The sequence below is a fragment of the Budorcas taxicolor genome, chromosome 19, assembly GCF_023091745.1.
Source record: "Budorcas taxicolor isolate Tak-1 chromosome 19, Takin1.1, whole genome shotgun sequence".
Classification (NCBI taxonomy): Eukaryota; Metazoa; Chordata; class Mammalia; order Artiodactyla; family Bovidae; genus Budorcas; species Budorcas taxicolor.
The window spans coordinates 51,071,505-51,088,122 of NC_068928.1; the positions used below are offsets into that span (position 1 = coordinate 51,071,505).

Sequence of the window (16,618 nt, forward strand, 5' to 3'; positions counted from 1 at the left end):
AACAGGGATTATGGGCTTGATGCAAGGGGAAGCTGGCCAGCCAGAGGCAAATCAGCCAGAATTAAACACACCACAGAGTCAGGAAGCACGGTGAAGGAAACAGGGGAGGGGGCAGACAATGGCCCGGGCCACAGCTGCAGTCGGAAGACAAGGGCCAAAGTACCTACGAACTTGAAAACTCAACGACTGTAGGTTTTGGCTAAAAAAAGACTCAAGATGGGAAATCAGAAGGTGCTGAGACTCAAGGGAAACGTGGCCTGACATGCGTGGCGCTTCCAGCGAGGCAGTTAGTGGCCGGTCCCACACACGGTTAGTGCGGCCCGACTGGCAGGAGCGGACCCACTGGCCACGGCCGGAGGAGCGGAGGCAACCCTCTGTCTAGGTCCTGAGTGAGGACGGCTCTTCGTTCACGAGGCCTCGGGTCGGTGAGGAGGCCTCCGGGGAATGGTGCTTGTGTCCAGGTGACTGTGGGCACCTCGGCCTTATGATGGGTGGTACCACCGCCGGTTCTATTTCAGAACATGGCTCACTCAGCTCCAGGGGTTGGCCAGGAACCCAGACTGACTTCAGTTCTCCTGACCATGGGGGATCCCCATGAGGGGGCTGTCCCCAGGTTAACTGCACAAGCATGCACAGGAGTATACGTGTTCACATGTGCACATGCATGCATGCGTGTCCGTGCCTGGGTACACATGTACACACATGAGCCAGGGGCATGCTAAGATGATGTGGAGACCCTGCACATTTCACACAACTTCCAAAAGGCAGGGGTAGGGCTCCTTCCAAAAACAGTCTCTTTAGTCCCAAACCACCGGTTCAGATCTTTGCAAACAGGCTGCCATGACAGTGACCCGGTGAGTGAATTCTGAGCTGGAGAGCACACAGGAGAACCTCACAGGCAGAGTTTCCCCACTGCTCAGGGGGCGCCAAGTCCTCCCTCCCACGTGCCTTACATGCCAGTGTTCACAGACGAGACCCCCATGATCTCTGGAGCTGAAGGACAAGGTGGGCTGGGCCTTGCAGGGTGCAGAGCTGTGTAGGATCCCCTGTCACAGGTTCATGGAGGAGTTGACGATGGCAGCCCCTCCCCTCAGGGTGCCTCATCCCCCCTACACAGCTCGAGGGTGCCTGGGACCCGAGACCAGGCGGAGGACCTCCCTGTGCAGCACAGTGAGTTTCACAGGCCCGGGAGGTAATCTGGAGCAGGGAGTGGGGGCTGTTGCTTCTGCCTGACAAGGTCCCGGGGGACCACAGCCAGGACTCTGAAGGGCCTCAGGCTGCAGGGGGGCCCCCAGACGCTGACAAGCAATGGCCTTAGAAGCTGCTAGTTCTCCCCTCAGAATCACGGCCAACAGCTCTGTGACTCTCAAGTCAGAGGCCAAGATGAGTGAAGAGAAAGACAGCAGGTACTGATGGGCAGAAGGCACCAAGAAGTTGGCAGAGGGGCCAGAAATTCACCAGCCTCGCCCCTTGGTTACTGAGCTTGAGCTCCTGAAATGGAAATGATAATTGGGGTCTCTCTGGCCCTGCTGGGGTTGCAGTCCCTGTGCTGCAGAGGGAAGCTATGGAGGCTGGAGTGTGCGGGGGTCCCTGGTTCTCGGGGCACCCCTCCCAGGCCCTGCAACACATAAGCTCTTCCTGTCCTGAACTTTTAAAGCAGCTGGCCTCCCAGGTGCCCTGCCCCTTCTACCTTCCACTCCTCCAGAAAGAGTGAGGAAGTAACATCTTCCTTTTTGCTAAGTCCACTGCTGCCCAGTCAGACGAACTCTGGCTTAGCCACCGAGGAGTGCCTGCCCAAAGACCCCCTCACCCCACCTGCTGACAAAGACTTGGAGGTAAGACCCTCACCAGCCCTCACCAACGATGCCTGTCCTGGGAGATTTCTGAGACCCAGGAAAGGGGGCGGGTCCAGTAGGAAGGAGTCTGTGGGAAACACACGTTTGTCTACACCAGTGGAACCCACTTGCAAGGAAGGGCTATAGCGCACACCTGGGCCAGGAGCGGCCCCCACACACAGGTGGCGTCTGGGGGCAACAGTGCAGGGGTGCCCCAGGGCTGAGCTGCTGCCAGCTCAGCTAGACCCTGTCACCCCACCTGCATGCTGACTCCTGGGCAGGCAGCTCCTCTCACCTTCACTGGAGCAAAGGCAAGCGACGCTGTGGGCAAATACACCACAGATACATCATTTGGGGGTGGCAGCTATTTGGGGGCTACAGGTAGGTGGACCGTTGCAAAAGGAAAAGGCTAGACAACAGTGTATTCACTGGGCCACAAGTGGGCTCCCCACCTTCCCATCCTCTGGCGCAGCTGGAAGCCTGGTCTCCACCAGCTCCTGCCTTCCCCACACAGGGGTCTGTGAATGGCTGGAGCCTGGGACAGGCTGCCTGCTGGGATGGCAGCAGGAAGCTAAGGACTGAAGACCGTGACTCATCTTGCCCAGCATATCCTGCAACGTGAGGGTGAGCACCTAAGGACCACGGGGAGGCTCTCCTGGAGCCTCAGCACAGGCCTGGGGTGGGGCCAGTGGCTGAGCGGGTGGAAGGTGGGGGCGCTGCAGGGCAGAGAACAGGAAGAAGCAAGAGAGAGATGGAGGGACCCTGTGACGGCAGCTGCCATCCAGGGGAGCACAGCACCCGGGCTCACAGGGGCCCAGGCAACCAAAAAACGGCTGTGCTGGGGCTTGTGGGGTTCGATACACAACTACTTTGTCCCTGAAGAAAATGTAAAAACACTTAAAATATTAACATATAAGGAAGTATCTGCTGTGGAAGTGTCTGCTGTGGAGCTGGCCATGGCCCCTGAGGGCGCTTAGACGGAGGAGAGAGCAGCAGCCACGCAAGCACCTGATCGCCTCTCAAGGCCACGGAGAGACCCCAGGTGGGCGGAGGGGGGTGGGGCAATGAACAGCAAGCTGCTCTTGCCTCCATCTGGCAGGGGCTTTACGATCACACTGGAGGGTGGCTCTGGAAATCCAGACTGATGGCCACATAAATGCTGGGTGCACAGTGAGCGCCAGGCTGAGGGGTGCAGACCTCCCGATAATGGGCCTGGACCCAGAGACTGGCAGGTGGTGCCAGCGTCTCTCACCCTGGCCTTGGGGTGGCCGTGCCCACCAACAGGCAGCACACAGAGTGGTGTCTGGCGGACACCGCAGCCACACCTCCTTCAGCCCAGAGCAGGCAGACGGTGCACTGGCCTCTCCCGAGGACCAGACACTACCAGGGTGCCCGCTGTGTGCTTCTCACCGAGAGGGGATTACTCTAGGTATGAGGGGCACAGGATGCAGCCCCAGGCCCCGCCGTGCCCGCGCTCTCACAAGCAACACACGCTTCAAGCCAAGGACAGAGGCTGCAGGCTGCTCAGAATTCGGCAAGACACACACACACACACACACACCCGCTCCCCTTCACCTCGCTGCAAGCAGAGCCTCCCAAGAGGGAAGCTGGCTGGGTCGGGACTCAGGGGCTCTGAGTGGACCGACTTCCTGCAGGACCCCAGGAGCACCCACCTCGGGTGGTAGGCAGCATGTCCGAGAGTCCCTGCCAGGCCGTCACCATTTCCGGGTTCTTATCCAAATCAGCAAAGTTCTTCCAGACTCTGATGGCACCGTCATCTTGGGGAGAGGAGAAAGGAGATTAAAACGCAGGCCGGGCTGGTCTGGGAAGCGGAGGAGGCCCCTTTCCTGGGGGTGCCGAGGACACAGGCTGCTTAGGCCCACAGCAGGCAGCCTGTGGGGCAGACGGTTCTCTCATCTGGGGAGGAGCCGCACACAGGCAGTGTGAGACCCCTTCCGGCCTGCCTTGGGGCTTCAGGGTGAAGCCCCCACCTCGGCATTCCTGATTTCCCCTACCTTCGTGGGCATCATCTGCCAAGAAGAGCTGGTCTCTCACAGGGGCAGGGCCTCTCTCTCCACCCCGTCACACGACTCAGGAGACTGGTGGGATGCCCCTCCCCGCCTCTCTAGCCCCAGGATGGGGCAGAGGTCCGTGTTCTCCAGCAGATGGGAAGCCAGGTGGGCCTGAGTGTGGGGCCACCACCTGTCTGTTCGTCTGTCTGTCATTCCTTCCTTCCTCCTGGTGTTGCTGTTCCCAGGACCCTGTTCTCCAGCCTCACTAGCCCCTCATGGAGAACCTGGCCTTGAGCTGCAGAGGGAGTTCAAGGTCACCTGGGGACACACTGGGGAACTCGCGTCGAGCAGAGTCCCTGGCTCTGCCATCTGCTGATTTGGCCCGATCTCTGCTGAGACGTGACGCCTCCCTGCTCTAGAACTTAGGCCTCATGCTGCTTCTCCACTGGGACCTGACTCCCAAAGGGCCCTTGGTCCCTCTGCCATGTCTGCTGTTTCCAAGGAATCACCTCTCTGCATCCTCTTTGAAGCTCAGGTAGGCTCATTGTGACCCGTTGTCAAATGCCCCACAGACCCTACTGGCTCCCGCACCACTGTGGGGGTTGGTCTTCCCCTCCCTGCCTGAGGCCTGCCGGGGAGCTGTCTTGGGGCTGGGGCTGGACTATTTTCCTGGGGAGGGCTGCTAGCAGGACCTCTGCCCCTAGGTATGCCTTTCATGATGGTGGCCTCCACTTGGGATTGGTCAGTCCCCTTTACCAAAAGAAACAACTGCAGTCACAGGAACCTTGCTGCCAATTCGTGCTGGGGTCCTGCACCTGTCCCCTGCCGTCTCTGCATCAGGGTTTAGGTCCCCACCATGGGAGCCCTACTCACCTGTGGCTGTGAGCAGGAGGGAGCAATCCTGGCCATTCAGATACTCCATGGCTGTAACCCTTGTGTACCGAGGGTTTCCGTTGTGGAAATAATCCAGTTTCTCCCCTTTCTCCCAGTCCCAAAAGCTTCAAGGAATAAGAGAGAAATACGGTGAGTGATCAGGGAGGAACAAATGAAAGCCACAAGGAAATACCACCTGATACCCAGCAGGTCAGCCACCAGCAAACACACAGAGAAGGACAAGTGTCGTCAGAATGTGGAGAAACTGGAACCTTGTGCCCTACTGGCAGGAATGTAAGATGGTGCAGCCGCCACGCAGAACAAGAGCGGTTCCTCAAGATAACTAAACACTGAAGTACCACGTGTCCAGGATCCCATCTCTGTGTACGTATCCAAGAGATGTGCACCCAGGTCACAGCAGTGTCACTCATAACAGCCAAAGGATGGAAGCAACCCAAGTGCCCATTGATGGATGAAGGAGGAAACAAAATGTGATCCATACACTTGGACCACTATTCCACCTTAAAAGGGAAGGAAGTCCTGACACCTGCTACAACACGGATGGACCTTGAGGACGGTATGTTAAGGGCAATAAGCCAATCACAAAAGGGCAAATACTAGATGATTCCACTCATTTGAGGTTCCCAGAACAGACCAGTTCCTAGAGACAGAAAGTTGGTGGATGCTGGGCCTGGGGAGTGGGGAGGGAAAGTCAGTGTTTAATGGGACACAGTTTCAGTTTGGGGTGATGAAAAAGTCCTGGAGGTGGACGGTGGTGACGGCTGCACAACAAAGTGAAAACACTTAATGCCACTAAACTGCAAGCTTAAAAACGGAGAAGACAGTAAATTTTATGTTATGTATGAAAAAGGAGAAGAAATAGGTAAGAATTCTGTCCATTTTATCAGCTATAAAAATAATCGTCCCCATGGCTCTCTCCCATCAAGTGTGCACTTTCTCAGTGACATAAGGGCAACAGTCGCTATGAGTTGAAGTGGTGTCTTGTTACTGACGCTCCCCCTTCGCATGCTTGCTGCCCTTGCACCTGAGCGGGTCCCTCACATGCCCTGTCACTGGGGGGTCCTAATGAGCTCCTGTGCTCTGCTCTCTGTTCACTGCGCAGAACTGGAGCGCTCGCGGTAACGTGGCCAAGTGCAGCCCTGGGAGGGTGTGGGCAGCACCGGGAGGAGAGACATCTGCTGGCAAGTTCTCTAGCCCCCACCCCCGAAGCAGCCCGAAGGCTCGGGGTGTCCCGCCCACAACCCCTGGGGCTACCTGTTCTCCAGCTGAAAGGCCAGCCCCATAAGCGCCCCCCTACCAGATGCTGTCTTTGTCAGCGACGGCCACGCATGGTGTAAAGGGGTGAAACTTGACCACGGAGGGGACGCCAGGGTTCCTGTTCAGAAATATCTGGTCATCCAGCCTTGTGATACCTGCCGAGGGAAATACATGGCGATGGGCCTCAATCTGCAGTAAATGTCACTGCCGTGTTTTGCCAAGGCTGACACCAGCCCCTCGTACTAGGGGGTTGGGAGGGGCCCAGAGGGAAGCAGGAGGCAGCGTTTGGGCGGGCTCCTGACGGCGGGGCCTCTGCACAGACAGGCTGGCATGGCTCACACTCACGACAGCCCATCGGCAATATTTAGAGCAGTGCACGCGGGTGAAGGGTTTCTGAAAAGAATGTCACAGACTTTGGAATAAAGTTCTGTAAGGCGGCGATTCGTAACTCAGACCTAAGGCTAAAGCTTGGGTTCAGCCATTACTGTCCGTAACCCAGCCAAAGTCCTGTGTGGAGGCAGGGGCCTCCAGTCTGGAAAGGCGGGAACCTTGAAATGACGGAAAGATAGCTGATCAAGAGTCACACAGGGGACGTGAATGGGGATCTGCTCCCCAGGCCCCAACACAGGTACCTGGGAAAAACTGCTATGGCCCTGAGGAGCTCTAGAAGAGCAACGAAAAGAGGACACCAGTGTGGGGAACATCAGATGGGTTCACACATGTATCTGCAGAAGAATGCAGGCTCATACAAAGGAGCCAGGGCCCTGTACCTGCCCGTCGTGGAGGGCAAGCAGCCCCTACAACACTCAGCCCCGGGGTCACCCCCTCCTTGGCTGCTGGAAGCTGGCCTCGGGTGACACAGAGGAGAGCGACTGTGGTGCTCATGCTTCGTGAACCTGGCACCTGCTGGGTGAGCTGCTGTCACCCACGATTTCAGTCTTTTTCGCCTCCCTTTGCGGAAACAGCTAACACTGAAAACCACTCAATCATCAGGATGGGGTTAAACTAACAGGCAAACAGGCCTGGGAGGGTTTAACTATTGCCCAGAGGTGCCCTTCCCCTCAGCCATGGGTTCCCCAGGGAGGGGGTGTGATTTGACCCAGGAAAGATGAGGGGATACCCAGGTCCTAAGTCACTGCAGGCATTCTGCACTCATGCACAGATCTGGGCACGATGGTGAGGTTGCAGTGTCATGGGCGCTGGCTGGAGGGGTCACAGATAGGGGAGGCGGCATTAACTTTCCCAGCTCATCTCCTGGGGCCTCGGGGCCTTGTCTGATGACTTTGCTGGGCCTGTAGGCGATATTCCATGATTCACATCCTTCCCAGCACACGGCTGGCCTCAGATGAAACCACCGTTTCACAGAGTCCAGGCTCTGAGCGCTACAGGCAGTGAAGGAGGCTGTGCCCTGGCTAGTGGCCCTGCCCTCTCTACCCATGTCTGCCAGCAGTGAGGCTCTTGCCTGCAAGCTCACTTGCCAAGGTCTCCAGCAGCTCAGCAGTTCCTTTCGGTGTGGGTCAGACAAGCAGATCTTTTTCCCACAAAGACTGGAAAAGAGAACCCCTGTCCCTAATTTACAAAGATGATTTTTTTCTTTTCTGTCTGCAAAACCTGGTTGGTTCTCAAGTGACCGGCTCTAATTTCACTCCCTGTGTAATGCTGACCGAAGCAACACCAGCCCAGAGTGTGGCCTTTACTGCCTTCAGATGTTCGCTGTAGACTGGCTCCCAGGCCGCCTGTGGGTACAGGGAAACCAATTCGTCCTGCTGTCCCCTTTGGTAGGCCTGGGGTTCTAAAGAACCATGGACTTCCAAGAAAACAGGTCCTTGACACCATAATTCAAAGAGCTCCTATCAAGCTGGGCGGCTCAAGCTCTCCTGGAAAAATTGGTAGACTTTGAATTCTACATCCCTGGGGGTTCTACATCTAGAATGCGCCTTCACAGAGGGGAGTTACAAACAACCAAGATTGGTTTTAGCAGAAGTGACCCCGCATTAATGGAATGTGACCTGAGCATCTCAACGAGAGCACCGTGAATGCACTTGAAGCGCTTCTGAAACGGCATTGCTTCTGGAAATGCTCAGGGGGCACCAGGCCTGGGCAGGTGGGCCAGGGATGAGATCCCGACTCCAGGCTGCCTGCAGGTAGGGATGGGCTCATGGGTCCTCAGCCGCAACTTTAAAAAGTAACCCATAATACAAAAAACTTCTCTGGTGGTCCAATGGCTAAGACTCCATGCTCCCAATGCGGGGGGCCCAGGTTCGATCCCTGTTCAGGGGACTAGATCCCACATGCTGCATGCCACAACTAAAAAGATCCTGCTTGCTGCAAGTAAAACCTGGCACAGCCAAATAAATAAATAAATTTTTAAAAAATTAAAAAAAAAGTAACCCTTAATAATCAAGGGAATTTGACACTATAGGGAGAGAAGGTCATGAAAATAATTCCACAAAAGCGTGAGGAGTCTGCGTATCTACTCTGTGCAGTACCCAGGGAGCATCGTCCACTGCCCAAAGCTGGCCCAGCAACGAGGGCTCAGGCAGAGCTAGAAGACTAGCCCACCCATCGCTGCGGGACTGAGTTGGCTCCTGGGCCCTGAGGGCTGTACTGCTGGGAAAGAGGGAGGAGAAGGCGGGGGAGCTGCCCAGTGCTCTGGCCCTCTCCTAACCACAGGGTGGAGCCCCTTGGCTGCCCCCTCCCACCTGGCCTCAGTGCCTGAGGGTTGGGGGCTGATGCAGCTGACATAAGGGGGACCCATGACCCAGCAGCTCTCCCTTTGGCAGCCCACGTCCCCACACTGGTGGGGTGTGGTGGGGCTGGAAGGTATGCAAAGTGGGCAGTTAGGGCACCTGTTGGCAAATTTAGTAAAAGGTTTGGTCAAAATGTGACTGATATACAGGCTTGGGGTAACAGGGAGCAATTATCTGGGAGCCATGTGGGGTCCAGGCAAATACAACTAGGGCCTGATGTTTGTCTTCTTTCCCCATGGTGGGACACAGGCCACCCTGCTGTGGACCCCAGGGCCTGCAGAGGGCTTGCTCCCTTCTCTCTGCAAATGACAAAAGGTAGAAGTCATGACTGTCCCAGAGGCCGCCAGTCAGACAAGAGCTTCCTTGGACGATGATCCCAGAGAGCCTCCTTGTCTCCCTGGGGACAAAGGCACAGAGTTCCTGGGGACAAGGCCTTCCCGCACGTGAGTGGTGCCCCACAGTGGCACCCCTTCCTTCCTGGAGCATCTCCGCCAGCCTCATTCCTTGCCTGCACCAGGGCAAGTGGGGGCCGGCTCACTGCCCGTGGGGGCCGGCTCACTGCCCATGGTGGCCCCTGAGAACACCCCTTACCCTTCTGGATGAGCTGCTGTGCCTGCTTCCGGACACGGGTGTTCCGCAGAAACCGCCACTCCCGCTCCTTGCGGATCTGACTCTCCAGGTCATGCTCTTCCGGAATCTCCAGCAAAAAAAAAAAAATTAACACAATTATTTCCAAATGAGAGGGTTCCCCCTCTGCAGGTGCAGAAGAAACCTGGTTCTCTGGTCGGTCCAGTGCCCAACAGCAGTCAGAGCAGACCCTTACAGTTACAGGGTGGTCACCAAGCTCCCGAACCTGCTTCCCTCCCTGTGCTGGGGGCATTGCCCCTTACTGACAGCTGGGTGTGGAGGTTCTGGGACCCGGGACCGGGGGGAGGGCTGGCTGGCTTGGGGACGTGGAGCAGAGACTTAGGAAGCCCCTGCCTCCAAGAGCCCAACCATAGAGGCCAGAAGCTGTCACACTCTGACAGGGCAGCGAGGGGGCTGCTTTCAAAGCAGACAGAATTCGAGGGGGAGGTGCAGGGATAAGGGCCAGGTGTTTCCTGCAGGAGGGAACATAAAGGGCTCTGCTGTGCTGGACACTAGATTGACTCCTTTGTACCCTTAAATGCAAAATCAGAAAAAGATGTGGTGTGCTCAGAGAGGTTTGCTTTTATTCTGATGCCAAAGGGAAACGAAGCCTCTGGTTAGAAGATGAGCTCGCTCATGAGAAGTGACAGAGGGCAGCAGGCACGGAAGTGCTGCCCCTGGGGCCGGAGAGGCAGCCTGGGCCTGGGGGTGGGGCCTTCTCACCCAGGGTGGGCAGGAGCCGCTGCCCGCCAGGATCCACCGAACACAGCAAAGGGGCAGGTGAGTGGTGCCCCACGGTGGCATCAGACTCCATGTGGGTGGACAGTGAGGAAGGAGCTTCGAACCTATGCCTGGGAACTTCTGCCCTCCTTCATCAGCTTCTGCATATGAAGTATGTGGAAGCTGGAACAGTCCCCTTTCCTGGATAAGGGCCCTTCTTGCTTCATGGCCAGTGTGCATGCATACGGGCCACGTCTAGGAGAGGGCCACACTTAGCAAACAGTAAGTTAGGATTTAAATTTACTATATTCAGAACATAATCACTTGTGGAAAAATGATGTATCTCCTTCGTCATACAGTCAACTTGCCTAATGCCTGCTTGAGAACTCAGACCTGTAAAGTTCTCAAATATAAAAGGAATCAAATAAATTAGGAAAAACCCTACTTCCTCTTGGCTGAGAGCTAACCTGCCTTGTACTCAGCCAGGTAACACTGCATACGCAGAGGGAGCCCATATTCAATATTTTAAAAGTCATCTTCTCTGCTGGAGAAAGCATCAGGATGAAGAATGGTGAACGTGGTCAGGTGTACCTGCCTGTGTGCAAGCATAGCTGAGAAGATGGGAAGCAGTTTAGGTCACAGTTTAGGCAGTTATTACACGAAATGGTCACAGAGCACTTTTGTGTCTTCTCAAATGCTCCCTGTTATCTCTGATCACAAACAAACAACCCGAAACCTCATCTCATCCCTGTGCACAGACCAGAGGGGTCTGTGTTCCAGGATTTCACTGCTACAATCCTGTCTTTTTTCTCTTAAAAATCACAAACCCACAGCCAGCAAAACAGCAAAGATATCCTGACACGGAGACAACAGAAGAAAAGTCACCTAGAGCCTCCAGAGCAGTTAGTGTTGTAGACATAACCCCAAGAAGGCACTTGGGATAGATGGTGGGTTTTTACCAGTTGGTTTTGTTTCATAATAATCCAGAGATTATTGGAAAAGAAATTATAGATAACCAATAACATAGAGTGATAAAAAGAAAACCTCCAGATGAAAAGACAGAATCAGAATGGAGCTCTGGTTTCTGCAGGTTTAGAGGAAGGGTCTGGAAGCAGGGAGGGAGTGGGACAGACAGAAAGGAAGTTCTCCATGTGGTGAGGGCAGACAGGAGGAAGGAAGGGGGCAGGAGGCAGCTGTGTGTGGGAGTGTGGCCACATGCACCCTGGGGCTTCAGAGAGACTGACCTCCACTGCACAGCCAGACATCACTGCCCTGGGCTGAGTCCTAAGCAGCAGAGCGTGGAGCTCTGGGGAGTGGCCCCGCTGAGCTCAGAAAAGGACTCGCAGCATTGAACTGAACTGAACTGCAGCCCAGGAACCAGTGCACATACCGTCCTGGGGACAATCACCACGAAGCACTAGGACAAGCGGGGGCGGGCAGCAGAGGGACAGTGTGGGAGGTGTGGGTGGAGAGAGACGAGGAGAGGGGGAGAGAGCAGAGGCTGTGAGAAGCAGCAGGCATCAGCCGGCCAGGAAGGACGAGGATGGATGGAGGGACCAGACTGTTTCCTGCTCAGCCCTTCTTAATTATCTGCTCAGTTGCCCTGCCCCTCCCCTTCCCACGTGGCTCTGCAGGTTGAATAGAAGCTTCCGAGTAAATAGAAGCCCAGACCTAGACCGGGCTGAGCTTTCCTCCCGGCAGAGCTGGAGGGACGTGGGTGAGGCTAATAGTGTTACATGATTAGGATCATGACACGCTGAGGATTCCTAACACCTGGCTTTTCCTCAGACAGAAACCAATTATGATGCTGAAACCTCCTGAGGCCTCCCGTGGAGCCAACAGCTGAAGGCTGGTGATGGCATCCCCCTTGTTCCTCACCTGTCATTGGGGCAGCCTGGGCCGGGAACAAAGGAAGACCAGAGGGTCTCAGAAGCCTGATGGCAGGCCTTGCCGGGTCAGCAGGTCCTTATACCATGAATTTGTGAAACACAGGGCACACCCTCAATGCCTCTGAATTTAAAGGGGTTCAAGTGCGTGGGATAAAATCCACAACAGGCACGTGGCTATCAGGACTGAAGCCTGACCTCTGGAAGGCTCGTGAGGTCATGGAAGTCCCCACCAGAAACAAAGCGAGTTCTGCAGTGGGACAGAGACCTTGTTTAACAACAAACCACCCTCCCCAAACAATGACGGAGTCAGCAGTACCAGGAGGGAGTGCACTGGCTGTGGGCTGACTGGTCTCCTCTGGGTATGACGTCTAAGGAGTTACAAAGCTAAAGGCCACTGACTGCTAAGGAAGAAGCTCTGAAGGGCAGATCAGAATTCACTGTAGGTTCTGATACCTAAATACAGGCCTTTTTATCATGTGACCACACCCCACAAAGCATCAGGGTGACTGAGATGCAATTCACATGCAGTAAATCTCACCCTTTGGGGCCCAGTTCTGAGTTCTGACAGGCCCCACAGTCATGTAACCACGCACAATGGACATGCAGAATAGTTCCTTCACCCCAAACTGCTAGGCGCCCTCTGGCATCTGGCCCTCCCCGCAGTCCAAGTCCAGCTAAAAACCTCTATTTTCCATCACTGTAGCTCTGTCTTGCCTTTTCCAGATGCTGTATAAATGAACTGTACAGTTTAAGTCTGGCTTCTTTCACTGAGCATAACGCAGCTGAAATTCATCCACAGTGTGAATGTTTCAGTTGATTTAGAAAACATTTGGTGAATTAGTATTTCATCATATGAAATATTCTGGCAGTTTATTCACCTGGTGAAGGATATCTGGGTTGTTCTCAGTTCCTGGTGATTATGAATAAAGCCACTGTAAATATTCGAGTACAGGCTTTTGAATGAACAGAAGTTTTCATTTCTCCTGGGTGAGTATCTAGGAGTAGGATTGCTGGGCTCTATGGTAAGTATGTCTTTAATTTATGAGAAAGGGCCAAATGTTTCCAAAGTGCTTGCAATATTCTGCCTTTGCACCAGCAAAGTATGAAAGTTTCAGCTGCTCTGCATCCTTTGCCAGTACTTGGTATTGATAGATTTGAAAATTTTAGCCCTTCTAACAGATGTGCAGTATCTATTTCATTGTGGTAACTCGACTTCCCTTGTGAATAACTGCTGTGACACTACACATCTTTTCTCAAGCTTATTCGCTGCCTGGGTACTTTTTATGGTAAAATATCTGCAGATCTTTAGCCCATTGTTTTTAATGGGGCCACTTGTTTCTTTATTATGGAATTTTGAGTATTCCTTATATATACTGGATACAAGATTTTTTTTAAAATCAGATATGTGTTTTTTAATTTTCTTTTGTTCTGTGGCTCATGCTTTCATGTTCCTAACAGGATTACTCAAAAAGCAGTTATCGATTTTTGGTGAAGATCAACCTGCCACTTTTTCTTGTGAGGCCTGTGCTCTTTGTGCCTTATTAAAGAAACTACTGCCTAATCCAAGGTGAGAAAGATTTTCTTCCAGAAGTTCCATGGTTCCAAGCTTCACATTTAAGGAGTGAGTTATTGTACAAGGTGTGAGTGAGTGATTGAATTTCTACTTTTGGCAAATGGGTGTCCAATTACCATGGTGCCACTCTGCTGGAAAGACACCTTCTTTTCATTGAACTGAATAGTTCTCATACCTCCATGGAAAATCAATGGGATGTATTGATGTGACTCTATTTCTGGACTCTGTTCTGTCCCGTTGATCTATGTGTCTGTCCTCTCACCAATTCCACGTCTTGATTATTTAACTTTATGGTGAATCTTGAAATCAGGCAGCAAAAGTCCTCCAACATTGTTCTATTTCAAAATTGTTTTGGTTACTTTAGTTTCTTTGCTTTTCCTCATAAATTGTAGAATAGGCTTGCTGATTAAATAGAAAAAGCCAGGAGGGAGGTCCAAGAGGGAGGGCACATATGTAGACTTATGGCTGATTCATGTTGATATATGGCAGAAACCAACACAATATTGTAAAGCAGTTATCCTCCAATTAAAAATAGACAAATTTAAAAAGGTCTATTGGGATTTGGATTCAGACTGCATTGCTCTATATACATCAGTTTAGGGAGAACTGACATCTGAACTTCATAGTCTTTCAACCCATAAATGTGGTCTTCACTGATTTAAGTCTTCTGATTTTTTTCATCAATGTTTTTCATTTTTCACCATTTGGATTTTGCTTTTTTAAAAAAAATTTGTAGCTAAGTTAAGTACTTCATGTTTTTTTTTTGGCGGGGGGATGTTATTGTAATTTCCAATCGTCCATACAGAAATAAACAGATTTTTGTATAATGACCTTGTATCCTGCAATCTTACTGAACTCACTTATTCTGGCAGCATCTTTCAGATTACTTAGGGTTTTCTATACATACAATATTGTCTGTGAATGGAGTTTTATTTTACCCTTCCCATGTGTACACATTTTCTTTTCTTGCCTTACTGTCTAGGACCTCTGGGAGGATGCTGAATGGGAATGGTAAGATCAGACATCTTGGTTTTGGAGAAAAAGCACTGTCTTTTATCAGTGAAAATATGTTAACTGTAGGTTTTCTGTAGGCACCCACTATAAGAGTAAAGAAGGTTCCTTCTATTCCTAGTTGGCTAGGAGTTTTTATTGTGAATGGTTGTTGAATTCCATCAAATCCTTTTTCTGCAGCTACTGAGATGATCATATGGTTTTTCTTTAGTCTGTTGATGTGGTCAGTTATAGGATTAATTTAAAAGTGCTGAATCAACTCTGCATTCTTGGGATAGAATCCACTTGGTCACCAGTGTAGAATCTATTTTATATACTGCTGCATTTTATTTATGAATATTATGTTAAGGATTTTGGGTCCATGTTCATGAAGAATACTGGCTTGTAGATTTTTATTCTCTTAATGTCTTTGACTGGTTTTGGTAATAGAGTAATGCTGCCTCTATACAACGAAATGGAAGTATAAGAAGTCTTGTTTGCTCTTATTTTTTTATAAAGCTCTCTTTGTATTAAATGTTATATTTTAATCTGTCCTGAATTATGAAACAAACAATTGTTCTTTTTAAAAAATTCAAAGAGCTGAAAGTATACAATGTAAAAAGGACAGTCCCTTGCCCTGATTCCAGTCCTACCTTCTAGAAGTAATCGCATGAAGAGTCACCTTCCAAGCTTCCTCTGATGCTTACACAAATCTACGGAACCACAACATCCGTGCACATGTCTTGGACCATCGTGTTATTTGACCTACTATATCAAGGACATCCCATTAAGCCCTCACACAGAGATGAAGCTCACTGACTAATGTCTATGTCTACTACACAGATGAATCATTTTTAACTGTCTCCTTACTAATATTTTCTTTTTTGTTTTAAAATTTTGTTATTACAAATAATCTGTAGCAGCATTTCTTGACAAAAGCTACTACATACCCGTGTACAGTAGTGGCTTTACGATCTGCTTCGCAGAGTGGGGCTGCTGGCTTCTGTGCTGTGCTCACTTGGGTCTGACTCTGATGCCGTGGACTGTAGCCCACCAGGTTCCTGTCCATGGAGTTTTCCAGACAAGAATACTGGAGAGGGTTGCCATTTCTTTCTTCAACTGCTGGTTTCTAGGGCCTACGCATTTATAGCTTGGACAGCTACTACGGAACTGCCCTATACCAAGCTAGTATTTCATCAGCCACCCATAGTGTGTGAGACTTTCTATTACCCTATACCCCCCGGTAATCCATCCTCTTGTTAGAAATCAATCTTTGAAATTTACCAACCTGAGAATGAAAAAAGAATTCATATTACTTTTATAATCAGAACAAATTTCAGTATGCCTCTACTTTTTAAGCACAAGACAGACCATTTTTAATATCCTGCCTAAAGTAAGATATGAACTCTGGAAATCAAACCAGAGAAGAGAGAGGGGGTGCCATCAATCAAAGGAGAACAGTCCAGAATGTAGTTCTTTTTGGTCACACAGACCTGTAAGAAATCTGACTGTGAACTGATAAAAAGTCAGCAAAAATTGTCATTATAGTCATGCTTTGAGTATTCAATCCCACTAACCATTAGTTGCATGTGACTGTAAATATTGGGCATAATTTTATCTGGTGAAAATGTAGTTTCCTATGCTTACCTCTGAAGTGATTTAGAGTTTGGGGTTCTTCTGTCCTTTCTGAGGTACAACCCTAGCCTTGAGCTATCTTTAATTTGCATATGAAACAGGGTAATAAAAAAGTTCCTAATGCATTTTATTGCACAAACGTGTCATTCAATGATTAATTAAATTAATAAAAGAAGGCCCTTATGAATAACACCTGGAAAAAGTAATAAAATTTTTTAAAAAAGCAATGAGATTAAACATGTCCTCTTCTAAAGTTTGGAAAAGGTCTCTAATGAAAGTGAAAGAAAAATCACTTGAGTCCTAAGCACCTGTTGCCAACAGGGATTACAGACAAAACTCACTGTAACAACTTCATTTTCAACCGTAACACCTCGAGCTTGTCATTTCAAGCTACATCAAATGGGAGTTTGTTATCACAAACATGGCGAGTCAGAAA

At 51.1% G+C, this 16,618-nt stretch overlaps 1 protein-coding gene across 3 annotated transcripts in view; it reads right to left on the bottom strand.

The window, feature by feature from the left end:
- RPTOR (regulatory associated protein of MTOR complex 1) overlaps nt 1–16,618 on the bottom strand; it is a 327,706-nt gene that overhangs the window by 12,689 nt on the left and 298,399 nt on the right. For all 3 annotated transcript variants that reach the window (XM_052657407.1, XM_052657406.1, XM_052657405.1), the window contains 4 exons: nt 9,340–9,445; nt 6,039–6,153; nt 4,721–4,845; nt 3,509–3,613 (listed from right to left, as the gene is read on the bottom strand). In XM_052657407.1, coding sequence (XP_052513367.1) covers nt 3,509–3,613; nt 4,721–4,845; nt 6,039–6,153; nt 9,340–9,445 — 451 coding nt within the window. The remainder of the gene's footprint in view (nt 1–3,508; nt 3,614–4,720; nt 4,846–6,038; nt 6,154–9,339; nt 9,446–16,618) is intronic.